Below are 22,250 nucleotides of genomic sequence, written 5' to 3' on the forward strand. Positions count from 1 at the left end.
AGCGGGGAGGAGTAGCGATTTCGCGGGCAGTATATAGGTTGTGGGAGGGGTTTTGTGAGGCAGTTGCCAGAGCAAGCCAGTGTGTTTTCCCGCCCTCCCGCCCTTGTTTCGGTGAGAGTGGGGTGTATTTGATGGAGGTGGAATGGCGGCTGATTGATATGGGATCCTGGGGGAGCAATACAATGGTTTAAGAGATGCAGGACATGTTGGAGCCTGTATCTCATGTGGTTGGTGATTGCCGAGGATGGGGCTCCTGTTTGGGCAAAAAGGCCTAGAGGAGGAGATACATGGATACTTCAAGGATTTGGTGCCCTTGGGTCGGTGAGTGTGGCCAAGGGTAACCTTGAAGTATAAGGAGAGATGTTTAAGGAAGATACCGCTTGTTTGGGTTGCCCTCCAGGATCCTTGTTACGGTACAGTGGCTCATAAGGTTGAAGGATGTGTTAAAGTGCCTGTTATTATCATTATTTTGTGTGTATAATAAAGTTGGCCGTAATGGTCATTTTACCAAAGTAAGAAGGTTTCTGTGTGGTCATTGGGAAAGGGAATGGGGTTGGTAAGGCTAGCCGGAGGAAAATTCTTCCATCCAGTAAGTCAAGGGGTTGTCAATGAAGGACACCATTTAAGAGGTTGGCAAGGATTTACTTGCTCCCTGCGGTTCAGTTTCTTCTCTGTTGCTCCCTGGCTCTCTTCATTGGATTTCTGGTCCCCGTGCACAGACATGGTCACATGCGCCTGCTGCAGCCAATGACTGGCCTCAGCGGTGACAGATTCCCAAGCTGCATGTGACCCAGTGACATGACACACGGGGGACACATCACCATTGCAGCCGGTCATTGGCTGCAATGGCCACATGATCCACGTCAATGTGAATATTGACGCTGGAGGTCCAGAGAACTGTAGCGGCAACAGGGGAGTTAAAGAGCCAGAATCCAGCAGCAGGGATCAGGTATGATTCTCTTCATAGGTCTAGCCACATTGGGTAGTCCTGGGGATGAACAATCCCTTGAAGGTGCCCAATCACCTTCAATAGTTAACGCTTATTCGGCGGACAGATATATCTCCCGACTCTCACAGACATGCTCAGGCGTCACACATATTAGCGTCACACATATTAGATTGTTGGCCGGTACTGCTGAAAATGGTGGGTTTGGCCGAGCATAATGTGTATGTGGGCCTTTAGTGTAAAAGCGGGTTCTCCTCTATCTATCTGCTTGAGTCAAAACATTGGTGATTATTTAAAGTTTTTTTTTTACCCTATGGAAAATATGAAGATAATAATCTTATGCTATATTACAAGGATATTCCATAAATTAAGGTTGTGGGGGGGTCCTACCTCTGGGACATCCCCTTAAAAGGGAATGTTCTCCTCTACAGGGGCCCCATCTGTGCGGTAAATTAAACACAGCCCTATTTAGGGGCGGTCTGGCCATAGACCCTACAGGGAAAATTCCCAGGGGACCGATGTCCAGGGAGGCACCCGAGCCCTCCTCATGGCCGCCAGACGGGTACATAACAATCAGATACTCTCAGCATTAATTAATCAGGTAATTATACATCTGGTTGGCAGCTGCAGGAGTCCTTCTGAATTCAACTGTATCGTCATTGTCACAGTTGAATACTGTATCGGGGAGGCAGCTATTCTGTGCTGTGCTGTGGTATTTGGTTCTGCTGGGGCGGTATTTTGTTCTGTACTATGGTATTGCTGGCCCCACCTACTTCTCTTATCCCTGCCTACATGTGTTGGCCCCACCTACTTGTGTTGCCCACCTTCTCTCAATTTGGACCCACCTACAACATGGGGACATCGGGTGAGGAAGTATTCTGTGCTGCACTGTGGTATTTGGTTCTGCTGGGGCGGTATTTTGTTCTGTACTATGGTGTTGATGGCCCCACCTACTTCTCTTACCCCTGCCTACATGTGTTGGCCCCACCTACTTATGTTACCTGCCTTCTGTCAATTTGGACCCACCTAAGACATGGGGTCACTTTTAGTTGTTTTTTTTTGCAGGGCCACTTTAAGTTCCCTGATCCTCCCTGACCCTATTCACTCACATCAGTGCAGGAGCTACAGCCCTTAACTAGTGCTGTGTCCCTTTCAGTATCAGTGGGTCCAACCCCCACAGATTAGGAAGTGATGTCATATCCTAGCAATATGACATCACTTCTTAAACTGGGAAAACCCCTTTTTAGATTCATGGGCTACACATGCCTGATTGGTGGGGGTCAGTAGGCTGGTTCTATATCCCATAGGCTTGGCACGTGCCGTCAACACTTCAACAGGTACAGGCGTCCACTCATCTCTGTCTATCGTATATCAAATCGATATGCCATAAATGCTGTTCATGAGAAAATCCATTTAAAGGGGTTGTCCCGGATTATAGCCCTTTTGAATTAGCCCCCTAGCATGTGGTACCTAGGGAAAGAATCATACTTACCTGCCCTCCGCCGCTCTGTTCGTCGATCTTCGGGTCCTTGGTTTGTTTACTTCTAGTTGGTGAACAGACGGGGTCAAGTGTTCTGCTGCAGCCGACTGACCTCAGCAGTGACATTTCCCCAAGAGGCACAAGACCCAGCAGCGGTGTGCCACCAAAGCCGGTCATCCATACCACGCAGGGACGTAGCTAAAGGCTCATGGGCCCTGCTGCAAGAGTTCAGCTTGGGCCCCACTTTCGTCAGTGCTTTGTGGCTCGGGGGAAGGGAAGCATATAGCCTTCGTGCTGACTGAGGCAGGAATTGAAACGGCACCCTCCCCCACACCATGCCATGCCAAATTTTTTACCTAACCCCTTCCCTCCAGCCAGAGGTGTAACTTGACCAGCATGCGCTTTCTATAATACCAATGTCTTCTTATATGGCCCAAGGGTCTTTGGGCCCCTTCAGGCTCCTGGGCCTGGTAGCGACTGCTACCTCTGCACCACCTATAGCTACACCCCTGATACCATGGCTGGAAGAAAATAAGCCGGGTACTGTAATATCACTGAACTGAGCCAGTGCACCAGAACGGAGCGGCGGGATTAAGAATTTTTTCATTAGGTACCAAAGCTACAGGTGCCATTTTAAAAGTGCCTTAATCCTGGAGATCCCCTTTAAGTCTATGACGTGGTCCTACATGGGCCAAGTCACAAATTTGACATCCCCGACATAGCTATAGGGGATGCAAAGGTAGCAGTTGCATGAAGTTCCAGATGCCTGGTGGGGGGAGGGTTGAAAGGTACAACTGGCCTAGATCTCCACTACTACGTCCCTTTAAATGACTAACCTGTCCATAAATATGGAAATATGAATGAATAACCTTCTACAGGATCAATAGCATGAATGATGGCATGCTCTGCATTTCAGCCCATAGGTCACATCTGACCTAAATTATGACATTTAAAAATGCTAAGAGCACAGGGAGAGGCAGACAAGAACCCAAGAACCCTACGCCATCATCCACCCACATAAGACAACAAGCACTACCTGTTTTCATAGACACTTACTGTTGCTGGACTTTAGGTCCCTGTGAATAATTGGTACAATGGCATCACTGTGAAGATACTTCATGCCTCTTGCGATCTGAACAGCCCAGTTGACTAGTACGTGAGCTGGGACTTTTTTTCCAGCCAAAGCGCGATGTAATGGTCCACCTCTTGCATATTCCATGACCAAGCAAAGATGCGGAGGTGTTGTACATACTCCTTTCAAGGCTATAATGTTGGGATGGTGCAACATGCAAAAAAGTTTGGCTTCCTGTCTGACATTTTCTGCTGTCACGTTGATATCTTCGTCTGGGTCATGCCGAATTGCCTTAACTGCCATCTCTTCTCCTCGCCATATGCCCCTGTAGACCTTCCCGAAACCTCCCACCCCAATGATTTCCTCCAAATCCAGCTCTTCAAACTTTATCTGCAGTGGATGAGGGAAATCTTTCGGGGTGGCCTTCCAGGTGGTATATTTAAGGTCACTGACCACATAATTACTTGGAAAGATGCCTACTTTGTCTCTAACTTTTCCAGTCCACCAACCTTCATCACCAGAGACTGTAGAGTCCTTGGAGAGGATCTCCACCAAGTCACCTCTTCTTAATGTTAGTTCTTCTTCTGCTGTGGCCTCGTAATCGAAAACTGCTGTCCACAAAGGGTTGGAACCCCCATAACCCTCTGTATCATGCCACATCCCATTTTCTTTTGGGTCTTTAGAGTTTTGCCACAACATGGTCTCAGCTTTTGGAAAGCCATCCATACCTGCAGATCAAGGTAGGGAAGTTCTCATTTTACTCCATGCTAATCCCAAGATTGCACTTGTCCAATGTACCTACTTCCATAATAAAGAGATTTAAAGACGTCCGAGACCAGTTGCGCATATAGTGGCCCCTGACTAAACCCAGGATCAACTCCATTACTCATTTTTCCATCCATCTTCCAAAGGACACATTCTGCTGATCAAGCCGCTTTAGTAAAATTGCTTAGGCCAAGCCAAATCCTTCAGGTACATCAGGGTGGAGGTTTCTGAAAATTCAGGTGAATTAGGTGACTGTCTACGATCCTGGAACTTCAAGTCTCTGAAAGCTTCAAACAGGAACTGTGAGGGATTAAGAAAAGTTAGATGTTAAAACCTCATTAAAATCATTAAAGACATCTTCAAGGTGGTGAGGAACATCTATGTTTTGTACCCACCTCCCAGCAGACATTTAATAGTGTGCCCATGTTTACCAGCTTCCTTACTGGTCTATAAGGTTCAGGAAGGGTTAAAACCCACGTCTGTGTTTATTTGATCTATAGAAATCCGATGCTGCTGTTTGACACCGACTGTCTACCTGTCACACGGCATTGTCACAGGGATTAAGGTTACATTTTCTTACCTACCAACCATGCCTATACGTTCAGTGGACACTTATGGGAATGGAGTAAGGATCGGAGCCCTCTGTGTTTTTAATTTAAGGATATCGCATGGACGGATGTGATCAGACCACTATAGGAATCCTATATAAAATACACAAAATGGATGATATTAGCAGGTCGGTGGGCTCTCTACTTATAAAGTGAGGGGTCTGCTCATAGGATCTGACCGTCAGGAAGGGATCAGTAAGTGCCGGGTCAATGGAAGGATCACCTGACGGGATATTAGCAGCAGCACAGGGTTTCTAGATGTGACTTCTCCTGCTCGAGTGCAGGCGATATATAATTCATTAAACCATGCTCCGCTCCGCGTTATCCGATATAATATTAACACATCTGATCCGCTAGATCACCTACCTCACATGTCCACGATTGGGGTCTGATCTATCATGGAAAGATGATCTCTTGCAGCATGCAGGGACCCAAAAGCAGCAATTGCAGCCAGGCTCAAATTCCTACAATCTGCACATCATCTCCAGCATCGTCATCCTCCTCAGTCCTCTATGGGGAGGTGATGGCTTCATCCTTCTCCTTCATCACCTGCAGGAATACAGCTCTAGCTCCTGTCTCTCTCTCTGGGGTAATGGTTTCCATTCACCTTACCCAGGCTGTCAGCTGTTTCAGGCACAGCAGATACACAGCCACCCCCTCACCTCCCTGCTTCTGCCCTAATGCATTGTGGGAGTTGTAGTTTCTTGTAGTTGTGGTGCAAAGAGACAATTACAGAGTGTGACCAGCAGGTTGTGCCCTGCAGTCGTGTGCGACCTGGACGATTTCAATAAAGGAGGCCGGGTCCCATCGTCATATATGCAGGATTTACTTGTATGGTCATGTAGTACAGAAGACCAATGGATGTACCGATTACCTAATTGTATACTGTGTGTACTTGAGGAATATGCATGCGACATATAGAAAGCACTCTATTATATTGGGTAAATAAGTTATTGTTCCTTTAAGGGCTCATGCACACGACCGTTTTTTTTCCCCGTTTACTGGCCATTTTTTTTGTGTTCCGGAACCATTCATTTCAATAGTTCCGCAAAAAAAACGGAATGTACTCCGTATGCATTCTGTCTCCGTATTTTCGTTTTTTCTGTTACGTTAAGGCCTCATGCACACGACCGTGCCGTTTTTTGTGGTCCGCGAACCGCGGATCCGCAAAGAACAGAAGGCGCCCATGTTGCCTTTCGCAATTTGAGGAACGGGCGCCGGCAATATAAATGCCTATTCTTGTCCGCAAATCGCAGACAAGAATAGGACATGTTATTTTTTTATTGCGGGGCCACGGAACGGAGCCACGGATGCGGACAGCACACGGAGTGCTGTCCGCATCTTTTGCGGCTCCATTTAAATGAATGGGCCCGCATCCGAGCCGCCAAAACGGCAGCTCGGATGCGGACCCAAACAACGGCCGTGTGCATGAGGCATTAAAGATAGAACATGTCCTATTATTGCCCGCAAATCACGTTCCGTGGCTCCATTCAAGTCAATGCGCCCGCAAAAAAACTGAACACATACGGAAATGTTTTTTGCGGAACCATCTATTGAAAATGTTAGGCCCAGACCAATTTTATCTATGTAATTACTGTATACTGTATATGCTATACGGAAAAACGGAACGGAAAAACGGAATAGAAACGGAAACGGACCGCAAAACACTGAAAAAGCCATAGGGTCGTGTGCAGTAGGCCTTTTTCTGTGTTTTGCGGCCCGCTTTTTTAACGGATCCGTGTTTCCGTTTTTCCGTATGCTATATACAGTAATTACATAGAAAAAATTGGGCTGGGCATAACATTTTCAATAGATGGTTCAGCAAAAACGGAACGGATACGTGCCGATATTGTGGACCGTGCCCGAAATGAATGAGTCCTTATTCAATCTGCAAAAAAGATGCGGACAGAAGTTATGGCCGTGTGCATGAAGCTTGTACTGTATTAGGGCTTATGCCCACAAATGTAAGGGCTCTGTGCCCGTATTGCAGACTGCAAACAGCGGGTCTGCAATATACTGGCACCGGCCGTGTGCACTCTGTGGTGCGGATTGACTTGAATGGGTCCGCGATCTGCAAGATATAGCCAAAGATATGACCAAAGATATTTTACAGATCGCGGACCCATTCAAGTGAGCCAGTGCCCGTATATTGCCAACCCGCCGTTTGCAGTCTGCAATACGGGCACGGAGCACTTACATTCGTGGGCATGAGCCCTAATACAGTACCAGCTTCATGCACACGCCCATAATCTTTGTCCGCATCTGATCCGCATTATTTGAAGATTGGATGAGGACCCATTTGTTTCATTAGGATCGCAAAAGATGCGGACTGCAAACCGTATGTCCGTTCCGCGGCCCCTGCAAAAAATATAGTACATGTCCTATTGTTGTCCGTTTTACGAACAAGGATAGGTCATTTTTACAGAAGTTAAAAAATAAATGGCGGCATGCACTCGGTAGAGATCTGCGTTTTGCGGATTGCAAAACACTTATGGCCGCGTACAGGAGCCCAAAATCTGTGACGGTATCCACAAGTAACCCATGCATATGGTGGTATGGATTTGCTGCAGTGAAATCCGCATAACCTACGCTGCCGTGTGCACGGACCCTTAGAGAACTGAGATTGTGATAAATAACGGGACATAAATATATATATGTGCAGATGTTTTCTGGAACAACAGATTTTATGATCTGCACTGAAAAATTAAAAGCTGGACTCTGACTGGTCGCTAGGGGTAAATACTCTATGCCCCTCTGGAAAATGAAAAGTGAAATTGGATTGGTTGCTATTGGCAACTATGGCAGTTTTCCCTTACATCAGTTTTTATACATCTCCTCGTATTAGTTTATATACGGGGCCTCATGTACGAATGCTGGGACAGGCAAGACAGGGTGGGGTTGCCCAGAGCAACCAATCAGATTTCAGCTTTTATTTTTCCAAAGCAGGTGTGACTATAAAGCAGTGATCACCTTGGTTGCTACGGCAATACCTCCTTCTCCTATATACACTACTTGTCATACATAAGACATATTATAATCAGTGATGGACAGTTCGCAGTGTTCGCCAGCGAACACGTGCGGGCTGCCATCTTTAGTAAGGTAGACTCACCCGTCTGGCGATGCACAGGTAAGCCCTTACCTGTTCCATGTGACGGTCTGAAATCAAATGGGGTCACCGGGAGCAGGCAGTTCCGAGAACAGCCCGATAAAGGCCCCCGGCGGCTGTTCTCGGAACTGCCTGCTCCCGGTGACCGCATTTGATTTCAGACCGGCTCCTGGCACAGGTAAGGGCTTACCTGTGCATCGCCAGACGGGCGAGTCTACCTTACTAAAGAAGGCAGCCCGCATGTGTTCGCTGGCCATCACTGATTATAAGTCTCGCAATGTGGTACAGTAGCCATTTTCCTCCCCCTCCATCAAACTGAGGTCTCCACAAGAGAAAAGGGATCTGGATGGACCACTGGCTGAGACACAGCCCAAAAGTGTTCAGGCCTCTTCATAGCCAACGGGCAGGGCCAAAAATGTATTCATTATGGAGTCTGAAGGACGTGCTAACTAATGATTTCAGCTGAGCTTCTCTCTTAAAGGGAACCTGTCAGCGGGATTTTGTGTAAAGAGCTGAGGACATGGGCCGCTAGCACATCCGCAATACCCAGTCCCCATAGCTCTGTGTGCTTTTATTGTGTAAAAAAACAAACTGATTTTATAGATATGTAAATGAACCTTAGATGAGTCCTGTCTCCTCCATGCTGAATGAAGATAAAAGATTTCTATCTTCATTCAGCAGGACCTGCGCTGACGTCACCACGTGGTGAGCGCGATTACGTCATCAAAGGTCCTTTGGCAGGAAGAAAGAAGACAATGACGGCTGCGCGAACAACAGGATGAGGTGAGTTAATTAATTTTTTAACCCCTCAAGCTACATTTTAGTAAGCATTCTGTATTAAGAAAGCTATTATTTTCCCTTATAACCATGTTATAAGGGAAAATAATAAAATATACAGAACACCGATCCCAAACCTGAACTTCAGTGAAGAAGTCCGGGTTCGGGTCTGAGTACCACACGCGATAAAAACTGAACATTCGAACGCAATCGCATTCGAAACTGACTGCAATTGCGTGCCTACTCGTGCGGTTTTCCCGTTATGCACACGCGACGCATCCGGAGCAAATCCGGGCCGCCCGTGTGAAAGAGGCCTTATGGTTTAGCCGGGAATATAATTAATTTGTGGTCACTATTACCTAGTGTTTCTCGGACAGTAACATTTCCAACAAGCTCTGCGTCATTAGAAATTACCAGATCCAACAGAGCATCGCCCCTAGTGGGAGCTTCTACAAACTGGCCCATAGAGTGGTCCTGCAGCAAGTTGAGGAATCTTCTCCCCTTTGAGGAATCTTTTCGCCTTTGCGGTTGAGGCAGAACCGTGACCCCAGTCAATGTCTGGGAAGTTAAAATCTCCCATTATGACCACTGTACCAGCCTGTGCCGCCCACTCTGTTTGGTTATACAGTTGTGTTTCTATCTCCTCTGTGAAGTTAGGGGGTCTAGATTATTTTAAGTATTATTTTTTCCGTGTTTGGCCTCATGCACACGACCGTATTTTGTTTCCTTGCCCGTTCCATTTTTTTTGCTGATAGGATGCGGCCCCATTCATTTCAATGGGTCCGCAAAAAATGCGGACAGCACACCGTGTGCTGTCTGCATCAGTATGTCCGTTCCGCAGCCCCGCAAAAAAAATAGTGCATGTCATATTTTTTTCTAGTTTGCTGACAACGATGGGCATTATTACAATGGATCCACAAAAAAAAACGGATGCCATACGAACGCAATCGGGGCCGCGCTCCGCAAATGCGGACAGCACACTGTGTGCTGTCCCCATCCATTCCGTCCCCATAGAGAATGAATGGGTCCGCACCCGTTCTGCAAATTTGCGGAACGGATGCAGACCCATTTGCGGACGTGTGAATGGAGCCATACAGTAATTACATAGAAAAAATTGGGTTGGGCATAACATTTTCAATAGATGGTTCATCAAAAACGGAACAAATACAGAAGACATACAGATGCATTTCCGTATGTGTTCCGTTTTTTTGGCGGACCCATTGACTTGAATGGAGCCAAGCACCGTGATTTGCGGACAAGACTAGGACATGTTCTATCTTTTCACGGTACGGAAATACTGAAACGGAATGCAGACGGAGACACTTCAGTTTTTTTTGCTGAACCATTGAAATGAATGGTTCAGTATATGTACCGCATACTGAACTAAACAAAACGGCCAGTATACTGAACGCAAAATACTGTCGTGTGCATGAGCCCTTAGAGTAACCCCACATGTGGTGTGTGTCGGTACCCTTAAAGGGAACCTGTCACCTGGATTTTGGGTATAGAGCTGAGGACATGGGTTGCTAGATGGCCGCTAGCACATCCGCAATACCCAGTCCCCATAGCTCTGTGCGCTTTTATTGTGGAAAAAAAACGATTTGATACATATGCAAATTAACATAAGAGTCATATCTTACTTGTGTGACCAGAGAAGAGTCATATTTTCAAGCTCTGACTCATCTCAGGTTAATTTGCATATGTATCAAATCGTTTTTTTTACACAATAAAAGCACACAGAGCTATGGGGACTGGGTATTGCGGATTTGCTAGCGGCCATCTAGCAACCCATGTCCTCAGCTCTATACACAAAATCCCGGTGACAGGTTCCCTTTAAAGGAGTTGTCCAGGATTAGAAAAACAGCACCACCCCCGTCCATGGGTTGTCTCTGGTATTGTAGCTTGGCTCCATTGGAGTCAATGAGGCCATGCTGCAATACCACACACCACCTGTGGACAGGGGTAGTGCTGTTTTTGGAAGAAAGCAGCCGTGTTCTTCTAATCCTGGACAACTCCTTTAAGACCCACTTTAGATACAGCCAAAAACACCCGCTGATTTCCTTATAATACCTGGTTGTGACAGGTTATCCCCTATCCACAGGATGGCGGATAACTATTAGATTAGTGGGGTTCCCAGCAGTAGGACCCCCACGATCTAATAGTTATCCCCTGTGGATAGTCACAACTGGACTACCCCTTTAATTGCACTATATACCTATATCAGGATTCCTATGCTTACATGGTAAAGCATTACATTTTTGCACACAAAATAAATTTTCCAATTTTCTTTAGGGCTCCTGCACACGAACGTATTTTTTTTTCCCGTGTCCGTTCTGTTTTTCTTTGCGGCCCGCATGTGGAACCTTTCACTTCAATGGGTCCTCAAAAAAACGGATATGACTCCATGTGCATTCCGTTTTCATATGTCCGCATGGCCGTTCCGCAAAAAAGATAGAAATTGTCCTATTCTTGTCCATTTTGCAGACAAGGATAGACATAGTTACAACATATCCGAAAAAAAACAAAAAACGGATGCAATAGGGATGACACACGCACGCCATTCGTATTTTGCGGACCACAAAATACATACGGTCGTGTGCATGAGCCCTTAGTGAGTGACTTTCTGAAGGACGGAATATTGCTTGCTATAATTTGAAGGGCTTTGAAGGGTAAACATGACGCCGCATTCATGTTTTCTGGTAACTGTCACCGGTGAGAACAGGTCACCCAGGCCCAGAGACGTCCTGGCCCCTGGTGTCAGGGCCCCACCCTCGTGGCTCTACGCGCTTTAATGTGTAACCTGCCCGGCTCACGACATTAACCTGTTCCACTGCCGCACAACCTTTGCTCAGACACAGGCAGGCAGCCGGCCCCTCCCCTGGCAAAGCAGAGGGTTCTGGGATGTGTAGTCTTGGCTGTGATTGAGCTGTGCAGTGGGTGGCGATGGGCAGGCCGCCTGCAGAATGAGGCAGTCCCATCCTGTGCCTCCTCATGGCAGGTGAATGCACACAATGGGGGAGGCTGGTGGGATGCGCTCTCCCCCTATGTGCAGCACAGGTGTCGCTGCACACAGGCTCCATCTAGTGTCCCGTGAGAACATTGCGGCAATCCTATGCATCTCTGTGAAAGGCAAATACATTTCAGTATGAGACCCAAACTTATGCTTTTTGGCTCATGTACACCACCGTATGGCCGTGGTGCCCGTATTGTGGCCCGCAAAACAATGATACCAGTCGTGTCCCTAATAGAACAGTCCTGTCCTTGTCCGTAATGTGGACAATAATAGGGCATGTTCTATTCTTTTGGGTAGAATGGCCATGCGGACATACAGACACGGAATGTCCATTTTTCTGCGGCCTCATTGAATTGAATGGTTCCACATACCAGAGGACGCGACAGTTGCAGAGAGAGCAGAGTCTCTAGGTGTAATGGCAACGCCCCCGTTGCTCCTAGAGGCTCATTTGCATATATTAAAACATCATGTTTCTCAGCAATGCGGGCACATATGAACATGGGACCACAGATGCCTTCAGCTGCCAAGTGCACATGTAACAGGTCAGCCAGTGTCATAGGTACAAAACTGCTGACAGATGCCCTTTATAATTCAGTATGGCAGTGTGCTGCGATAAACGACAGACTGGTCAGAGCACTTACCTCTAGTGGTACCCAAGATGAGGACTCAAGCTCAGGGTCTGGTTTTATGGGTTGGCAAACTAAGCAATGGGCCCAAGGCCATTGTTTTCTAGGGGACTCTCAAGAAGGAGAAACCCAAGAATGATCTAAAGATGACCCCGCATTATTTAGTGGTGTATGGCGGTATGATCTGAGAATTGGCTTGCACGAATATGGATGTAGAAACTATATGGCGGTATTATGATGGCCCTTAAAGGAGTATTATTTGGGCACTATGGGAGTCCCGTTACACTCCCTTCCCCTCTTCCAGTGCAGTTCCTATGGTTTTGAAACCTGCTTAAAATCAATTGTATTGATCGACATGTCGGCTGTTGTTGAAGGTCTCTGGTTTCATAACCCTATCTGAGTGGCAGATTGTAACCTATCTCTTCTCAGCTGTTCTGACCTCAGTGTAAGGGCTCGTTCACACGACCGTTGGTGTCCCATTCCCGTCTCACGGATGCAGACCTATTCATTTCAATGGGTCCGCAAATCCAGAGATGCGGAAGGGTGTGGAATGGAAGCACAGAACGGAACACTACGGAGTGCTTTCTGGGGTTCCGTTCCGTGCTTCCGCACCGCAAAAAGATAGAACATGCTCCGCTTTTTGCGGAACGGAGGGATCGCAGACCCATTCAAGTGAATGGGTCTGCAATCCCCATGCGCCTGCCCTACGGAAGGTGCCCGTGTATTGTGGACTGCAATTTGGGGTCCACAGCATGGGCACAGGCTTCACACCCTAAAGGAAAGAGCGTTTACTACGTTGCAAAATATTTTCTTCGAGCTAAGTGCCAGTTTAAAGGGACCTAGTTTCGGTCAGGCTGAAACATACCGTAAGTTACTCTATTACCGGCTCGTTGGGCAGGTTCCACCACATTCCTGCATCTTCAGGTCACTAGGGATACACCCCGCCACCACTGTGTACCATTAACCACGTCCTTCTCCTACGCTGCATGACAGCGCCCGTCCACCTGGGCGCACATGACATTAGATCCTCTTAGATTACATTACATCTTGTGCTGTCTGTAGTATTTAGGATAAGAGTAAACAGTCAGGCCGGTGATTGCGTTAAGGATAAATGGCTGACATTGAGGGCTCATTCAGACAAACGTAAAGGCTCCATGCCCGTGCTGCAGACCGCAAATTGCGGTCCACAATGCCCTGACACCAGCCGTGTGCACTCTGTGGTGCGGATGCGGTCCCATTTACTTAAATTGGTCCGGATCTGTAAGGTACAGCTAAAGATATAAATATGTCCTATCTTCTGCGGTCCTGACCCAATAGCCCAAGTGATTCGTAGTGATTCTGTAAGCTTCCGATCCATGGTTCCGTTCCGCAAAAGATAGGAGATGGCACTCAAGTCAATGGGTCCACATCCGCACCAAGGAGTGCCCGTATATATAGCGAACCCACTGTTTGCAGTCTGTAATACGGGCACGGAGCCCTTACGGTGGTGTGAATGGGGCCTTAGAAACAGCTCTTATTAACCATGGCATCATTTTACCACTCACTGGGGCACATTTATAAAGACTGGTGGTCTTTGTTTCCCCTTGCACTCCCTTGCCTCTGGCAGCCGTGCCCCAGGCTGGTGTAGTATTTAGGCAACATGTGCGCCTGTTTCCAGCCTGTAAATTTACCAGAGACAGAGTCCCTGCCCCTGATGCCACCGCTCCGCCCATGTCCCGTCCAACTGTTGAAAACTTTTCAACACTAGCCGTGCAACCTACTATTGTCACACGACCATTAAAAAAGGGATAATTGGGATAAATTCCGCCAGTGGCATTATTATATTCTACTGACCGGATCAGCAACTTCCAGCTGTTTTGATATTACAACTCCCAGCATCCTTATTTCACTTCTATGGGAGTTAGGGCTCATGCACAGGAACGTATTTTCTTTCCATGTTCGCTCCTTTTTTTTGCGTACTGTATGTACCATTCATTTCAATGGGTCCGCAAAAAAAGAAAGTTACTCCGCGTGCATTCCGTTTCCGTATGTCCGCATGTCCGTTCTGCAAAAAAAATAGAACATGTCCTATTATTGTCCACATAACGGACAAGGATAGTACCTTTCTATTAGGGGCCAGCTGTTCTGTTCCGCAAAATACGGAATGCACACGGACATCATCTGTATTTTTTGCGGACCCGTGTTTTGTGGACTGCAAAATACATACGGTCGTGTGCATGAGCCCTTATAAGAATAGCCGAGCAAGTGTGCATGCTGGGAGTTGTAGTTTCACAACAGCTAGAGTGCAAAAGGTTGCTGACCCTTGTTTTACTATTTAAAAATATCTATTTTATGATCATTAAATGGGCCCTCCAACCACTGAGATCGAGGCCGCTTTCACACATGTCTGTGTTTGATCAGTGATTTCCATCAGCGATTGTGAGCCCAAACCAGGTGCTGGTCAAAAACACAGAACGGGATCCAATCTTTCCCTTATATCTTATGTCTGTGTGGTCAAGTGAATGGGTCTGAGCTGCAATACCAAACACAGCCACTATCAAATGGATGGCGCTGTGCTTGGTAAGCTGCAAGAAGGCTGTGGCACTCGCAGGAGCTGATTGGTGGGGGTGCCAGGTGCCATCCCTCACCGATCAGATATTGATGACCTATGATGAGGATAGGTCACCAATACTAAACTTTAAAAGAGTTAATATAAAAATGACAATCGGACATCATGTAGTAAATGACAGTCTCTTTATAACAAAGGTAGAATCAGTCCTGTACCTCACATGGATCCAGAGATCTTCTCATTCATTGCTTAATTGCTAAATATTTTTCAGGCCGGTGCGTCCTTTCTGCTGCAACTCAGGGGCATGTCCTTTCTCAGGAGGCGTGTACTTTCTGCTACAGCTCAGGGGCATGTCCTTGCTCAGGAGGTGCATCCTTTCTGCTGCAGCTCAGGGGCATGTTCTTTCTCAGGAGGCGTGTACTTTCTGCTGCAGCTCAGGGGCATGTCCATTCTCAGGAGTTGTGTACTTTCTGCTGCAGCTCAGGGGCATGTCCATTCTCAGGAGGTGTGTACTTTCTGCTGCAGCTCAGGGGCATGTCCATTCTCAGGAGGTGTGTACTTTCTGCTGCAGCTCAGGGGCATGTCCATTCTCAGGAGTTGTGTACTTTCTGCTGCAGCTCAGGGGCATGTCCATTCTCAGGAGGTGTGTACTTTCTGCTGCAGCTCAGGGGCATGTCCATTCTCAGGAGGTGTGTACTTTCTGCTGCAGCTCAGGGGCATGTCCATTCTCAGGAGTTGTGTACTTTCTGCTGCAGCACAGGGGCATGTCCATTCTCAGGAGTTGTGTACTTTCTGCTGCAGCACAGGGGCATGTCCATTCTTAGGAGGTGTGTACTTTCTGCTGCAGCTCAGGGGCATGTCCATTCTCAGGAGGCGTGTACTTTCTGCTGCAGCTCAGGGGCATGTCCATTCTCAGGAGGCGTGTACTTTCTGCTGCAGCTCAGGGGCATGTCCATTCTCAGGAGGCGTGTACTTTCTGCTGCAGCTCTCTCCCTGTAACTATCACAGTGTCTAACAAGATATGGCAGATGAAGGGTGGAGCTGAGCATGTGCGACCACATCGGTGAGGTACACAGAGAAATAAGGAAAAGAACAAACAGGTGGCGCTATACAAATAGATTTTCTTGAATAACTGAGTGGGTATTTTACATTTTTAATTAGATGCAATTACAAAAGTATTCAGGTCCAGGTTTGAATGTAGACTATTTTTTGTGGGACAACCCCTATAACATTGAATAAAGTTTATTTTTCAAACAAATTTAATTGAAGATTCAGATTTGAAGACGAGCAGCTATTTTCTTACTGTAAGGCCTCTTTCACACGGGCGTGTGCGCCCTGTTGCCGTATTGCGGATCCGCAATACACGGGTGCCGTTCCGTGGGCATTCCGCATCACGGATGCGGACCCGTTTACTTCAATGGGTCCGCAAATCCGGAGATGCGGAACGAAAGCACTACGGAGTGCTTCCGTGGGGTTTCGTCCCATACTTCCGTTCCGCAAAAAGATAGAACATGTTCTATCTTTTTGAAGAACGGCCGGATCGCGGACCCATTCAAGTGAATGGGTCAGCGATCTTCTGCAGCTGCCCCACGGACTGTGTTCGTGCATTGCGGCCCGCATTTGCAGGCCGCAGCACGACCACGGGGCGCACACGCCCGTGTGAAAGAGGCCTAAAGTGCAGGGGGCAGAAATGGTGACAATCTAACCCAGTATATATGTAGGTCTCCCATCAGGATGATGGATTGCACCATGCCTAAATGTTTGCTCCTGCAGAGATGCCCCTCTCTCCATATAAGCGCGCATGTTCAGGCCGGTTTCACACGGGCGTTGCGGATTGGGGCCGGATGCGTTCAGAGTGCGTTCAGTGAAACTCGCAATTTTTTGCAAGCAAGTTCAGTCAGTTTTGTCTGCGATTGCGTTTAGTTGTTCAGTTTTTTTCCGCGTGGGTGCAATGCATTTTGATGCGTTTTTCACGCCCGTGATAAAAAAACTGAATGTTTACAAACAACATCTCTTAGCAACCATCAGTGAAAAACGCATTGCACCTGCTTGCGGATGCAATGCGTTTTTCACGCAGCCCCATTTACTTCTATAGGGCCAGGGCTGCGTGAAAAACGCAGAATATAGAACATGCTGTGATTTTCACGCAACGCAGAAGTGATGCGTGAAAAACAACGCTCATGTACACAGACCCATTGAAATGAATGGGTCAGGATTCATTGCGGGTGCTATGCGTTCAGGTCACGCATTGCACCCGCGCGGAAAACTCGCTCGTGTGAAAGGGACCTCAGAGAAGCAGAGTTTGCATGGTTGGTAGCATCTGAACGAGCTTTATGTCAACAGCCTCCACAACTTTATGTCAACTCCTTTCATATATTTGGTATCACAGCGTCTGTAGCGACCCGGTGAACACCCTAAAAAACAACCGAAGAAAAATGTATGGCAGAATTGCTTTTTTTTTTTGCCTTTTGGCTACCAAAAAAACGGAATAAAAGGCAATCAAAAAGTGAAAAATACAAGCTGTTTCACAAAAATCAAGCAAAGTTCTGTAAAAATTTTAAAAGTTATGCGTTATGGATGCAAACACAATTTTTTTTGAAGAGTATTGTGCAAAAGTAGTAAAAAGTAAAAAAAAATTTTTTTTATTTAGGATCAAACTTACCCAGAGAGTAAAGTTATGTTATCATCCCAAAGTTGTTGGCTGTACTGCTCTTTTTTTCCATACTCCCCTGAAAGAGTTTGGGGGATAACTATTAGATTGGTGGATGTTCTACTGTTGTGACCATCACCGATCACGAGAACGGAAGCCCAGTACCCCCTGAAATGAACGGCGTGGCTGTTTGGGCATGTGTGCGGCCGCTCCATTCATTTCTATGGGAATTCCGGAGCGTTGTACTCCGCTATCTTCGGAAATTCCTATAGAAATAAATGGAGTGGCCACTAGCAGCTCTGGTCATTTCAGGGGGGCTGCAAGGGATACTGAGCCCCCGTTCCCGTGATCGGTGGCGGTCCCCCACCGATCTAATAGTTATCTTCTATCCTGTGGACAACCAGAATACCACTTTAATTAAAGTTATGTGTACCCCCAAAATTAAAAAATGCTTGATCACAAAGCCCTTTAATGCGTACAGTTAGGAAAGCTTAACCACTATAAAAATGAAAAGCTCTACACGTTCTAGTATGTTTAATGTTTCAGTTTCTCACCTAGTTTGTTGTCGGTGAATGAAAACACTCATTTCCATTCAGGGACAGTAAACCTGTACTGTACAGTAAATCTGACAGTTTGCTACAATGTATCAGTCTGGAGTCCAGGCTGTTTTGGTCACAGAGCATTATTTAGATTTGATACAACTGTATAACGCTGTGGTAAAGTGTATGGAACAGTCTTGGAAGGGGTGTATATCTCACCCAGGTTCCTCAACTGGGTGAGGTAAGTAAAATCCAGAAAAGCTAAAGTGGTTTCAGCAGGGTGTAGCTTGCTGAGACAGTGTTGTTAGGAAGTTCAAGGACTGGATTTTATTTGGACTGGGAAGGTAGGTTTGGTAGTGGGACCTCCCCAGTCCACCCCCATTCAAGGGAAGATTTCCTCCTATCTTTAGGGATCCCCAGGTGTACCCAGCTGGGATTGTTAGGGAGAAATAAAAGCACATCCCAGTCTGTCAGTCTGAGAGAGTTATGCCTGGAAAGGTCTAGTAGGCCGGCTGCCTTGCTGGCTAGAGACGCCGGAATCTCTGTGTGTGACCTGCACTCAATAGGTGAGCTAGAAACTAATCTGTAGTTAGAGCCCAGACGGGCGGGAGTTTATTTTTGTTTGGTTTTCGTTTTGTGGTGCTGGAACTTCCCCGTACCTAGTGAATTATAACTGGGTTTGCCTGTAAATTGCCGGAGTGTCATAAAATAAAGCATCAATTTGGACTTTAATCCTGTTGTCTGCAAACGAATCTGTCACCGCCGCCTTGCTAGAGACAGCAACCCCTTACACCGCTTTACTGGACGAGCTATGTACAGGTTTGCAGTCTCTGAATACAAACAAAAGTACTCTAATTCACTGACAGATTAGCTATCTAATAGTGAAGAATTGAAGCACTTTAATAAATTGAAAAACTTTTCATTATACAGTGAATATGCACTTTTGATATAAAAACAGAAACCACCTTAACTCCCTAATGCAAAATGATAATGCAGATCCTGGTCATGTAACCCCTAAGATGCAACAATCAATAGTCACCACGACATCTGAGGGGTTAGACAAAGGGAGGGGCTCCTTCTGTCCTCCAATCGGAGCCCCAACAGGAAAATCGCAGGGTTCCAAATGGTTAGTATGGCAGCCTGGGACCTTGTGAGGGCTCCCAGGCCTGCCATAGTAAGATGCCTGTTAAAGGGGTATTCCAGTTATATATCCTCTATCCACAGGATCTCTGGGGGTCCTACCACTGGGACCCCCACCGATCACGAGAACAGAGGACCCTGTACCCTGTGGAGCCCCCCTGAAATGGACAGAGTGGCTGATCAGAAAGTACTCAACGATCTCCTGCACTCCCTTAAAAATGAATGGAGCGGCGGCGTGTATTTCTGACCAGCCGCTCTATCCATTTCAGGGAGGATCTACCCGGTACGGAACCACCATTCTCGTGATTGGTGGAGGACCCCCACCGATCTGATAGTTATCCCATATCCATTATAACCGGAATACCCCTTTTAGCCCTGCCTGGGGTAGGGCTTAATGGAATGCCTTTTAAAATCCCATAGACTGCAATAATATTTCTATTGCCGTCTATGATACAAGCGATCAGAAGATCGCATATTCAAGCCTCCTAAGCAGACTAACAATTGCAGCAAAATGTTTAAAAAACAAACAAAAAAACAACAACACAATGTTAAAAATTAAAATTACCTCTTTTATTCAATTTTACATTTAAAAAAGAAACATAATTAGTAATGCAGCATCTGAAAATATCCAAACTATTAAAACAATATATGCATTTTGTGTTTTTGCGTTTGTATCTGTATTTCGCCATAGCAATCTGCACCTGCTAGGGGTTGTGCGGGCTGAATCCCCCATATTAAAATATAAAATTAGGGGTGAACCGTGAACATCTTTATGGTACCTGCACACGAGTGTGGGTGAATGCACAGACGATCTGTACTAATTTATTCTGCACACAAACTGCGCCAAAAGTCACAATTTCTAACAGCGGTTTTTGGAGCAGATTTAATGCAGTTTTGCCTTGGATCTCACCCTTCCATTGAAAAGGGTGAAATCCGCTGCTAAAACTGCACACATCATTGACATTCTTCGGATTTGGAAATCCGCATAGCGGGTCAATTTCCGCAGTGTGTGCGCAACATTTTTTTTTATCTCATACGCTTTGCAGATACTGTGCTACAATGCGTTTTTTCTGCAGGGAAATCCGCATGGAAAAATCGTATCCTGTGCAGGTGGCCTAACAGTAAAAATGGTCAATTTGATGTTTTTTGATCACCTCGCCATCAAAAAGAGAAATGAATAAAAAGTCATCGCAAAGTCATATATAACCAAAATAAAAAAAAACACAAAAAAAACATCAAACAGCTCTGTAGATGGAAAAATAAAAAAGTTATGAGTGTTAGGCCTCTTTCACACAACCGTTTTTTTTTTCCCTTTACGGGCCGCTTTTTGCGTTCCATTTACGGTCTGTATACGGAACCATTAATTTAAATGGATCCGCAAATAAAACGGAATGTACTTTGTATGCATTCCATTTCCGTATTTCCATTTAAAGATAGAACATGTCCTATTATTGCCCGCAAATCACGTTCCGTGGCTCCATTCAAGTCAATGGGTCCGCAAAAAAAAGGAACACATACGGAAATACATCCGTATGTCTTCCGTATCCGTTCCGTTTTTGCCCAGCCCAATTTTTGGTATGTAATTTCTGTATATGCCTTACGGAAAAACGGAACAGAAACGGAAAGACAATGGAAACAAAAAAACGGAACAACGGATCTGTGAAAAACGGACCGCAAAACACTGAAGAAGCCATATGGTCGAGTGAAAGAGGCCTTAGAAGGCGAGGAGGAAAAAACTAAAGTGTCAAAATGAAAACTGGACTGGTGCATAAAGGGTTAAGGGTCATCTCGCCAATGAATCCATACCAGGGTGACGCATGTGTACCGCCATCCATGCAGAACAGTGTGTACGGTTACAGTAAATTCCTCTGTGTCGCTACTATGTTACCGGGTGAAACTACCATTTCCTGATTTTCTACAATTTCAGAATACCTGTCCCATCCCCGGTGCAGGGCGCGTGACAACCGCCACACCTTCCCAACATAACACACGCTACAAACAGGATGACATTCCTCAAATAGCAGAGAGAGCCAGTGATGCAACGGCTGGAGAGAGAGAACCACGCACAGATCGCTGTGTCCATTACAGAGTACTGCAGTGCAGGGAAAACTATAGGAAATGCGTCAGGGTGTAGTGGCTCCACCCTTTCTGCCAAGCCCCACCCCTTCAAAATGCACAGAGAGTAGCAAAAAAACACAAAAAGTTGCAACATTTTCGTGCAAAATACCCATTGTGCTAAATTTTGCAACTTTTTACGCCAAAACTCAGGCCTAAAGCCTTGGCAAATGAGCCCCTGTATCTCTTCATGGTTCAGAACTGCATTTTTCCAAATCCCCTGTGTCTTATCACATAGCATTGGACTAAGTGCACACGGATTAAATCCGCCTCGTAAAGACAGGGGCAGATCAGTAGGCTCACGTTTTTCGTAAAAGAAATGCTACTAAAAATGTGCAAAATATTGCTAGCTATTTTACGCTTCACCGTTGATTTTGATGGGGAACACAGATAAAATCTGCTTCAAAGAAGTAAGGCCTCATGCACACGACAGTTTTTTTTCACGGCCCGCAAAAACGGGGTCCGTGGGTCCGTGATCCGTGACCGTTTTTTCGTCCGTGGGTCTTCCTTGATTTTTGGAGGATCCACGGACATGAAAAAAAAGTCGTTTTGGTGTCCGCCTGGCCGTGCGGAGCCAAACGGATCCGTCCTGAATTACAATGCAAGTCAATGGGGACGGATCCGTTTGATGTTGACACAATATGGTGCCATTTCAAACGGATCCGTCCCCATTGACTTTCAATGTAAAGTCTGGAGTTCTTTTATACCATCGGATTGGAGTTTTCTCCAATCCGATGGTATATTTTAACTTGAAGCGTCCCCATCACCATGGGAACGCCTCTATGTTAGAATATACTGTCGGATATGAGCTACTTCGTGAACCTCAGATCCGACAGTATATTCTAACACAGAGGCGTTCCCATGG

General features: G+C 46.3%; 1 protein-coding gene across 1 annotated transcript in view; it reads right to left on the bottom strand.

Annotated features, from left to right (window-relative positions):
* The window catches only part of MAP3K10 (mitogen-activated protein kinase kinase kinase 10), a 47,902-nt gene extending 42,396 nt beyond the window's left edge, over window positions 1-5,506 (bottom strand). Inside the window, exons 1-2 of the mRNA XM_044305915.1 lie at window positions 5,238-5,506; window positions 3,483-4,563 (exon numbers count right to left, since the gene is read on the bottom strand). Coding sequence (XP_044161850.1) covers window positions 3,483-4,224 — 742 coding nt within the window. The 5' untranslated portion in view covers window positions 4,225-4,563; window positions 5,238-5,506. The remainder of the gene's footprint in view (window positions 1-3,482; window positions 4,564-5,237) is intronic.
* Window positions 5,507-22,250: the final 16,744 nt, after the last annotated feature.

The sequence above is a fragment of the Bufo gargarizans genome, chromosome 9, assembly GCF_014858855.1.
Source record: "Bufo gargarizans isolate SCDJY-AF-19 chromosome 9, ASM1485885v1, whole genome shotgun sequence".
Taxonomy (NCBI): domain Eukaryota; kingdom Metazoa; phylum Chordata; class Amphibia; order Anura; family Bufonidae; genus Bufo; species Bufo gargarizans.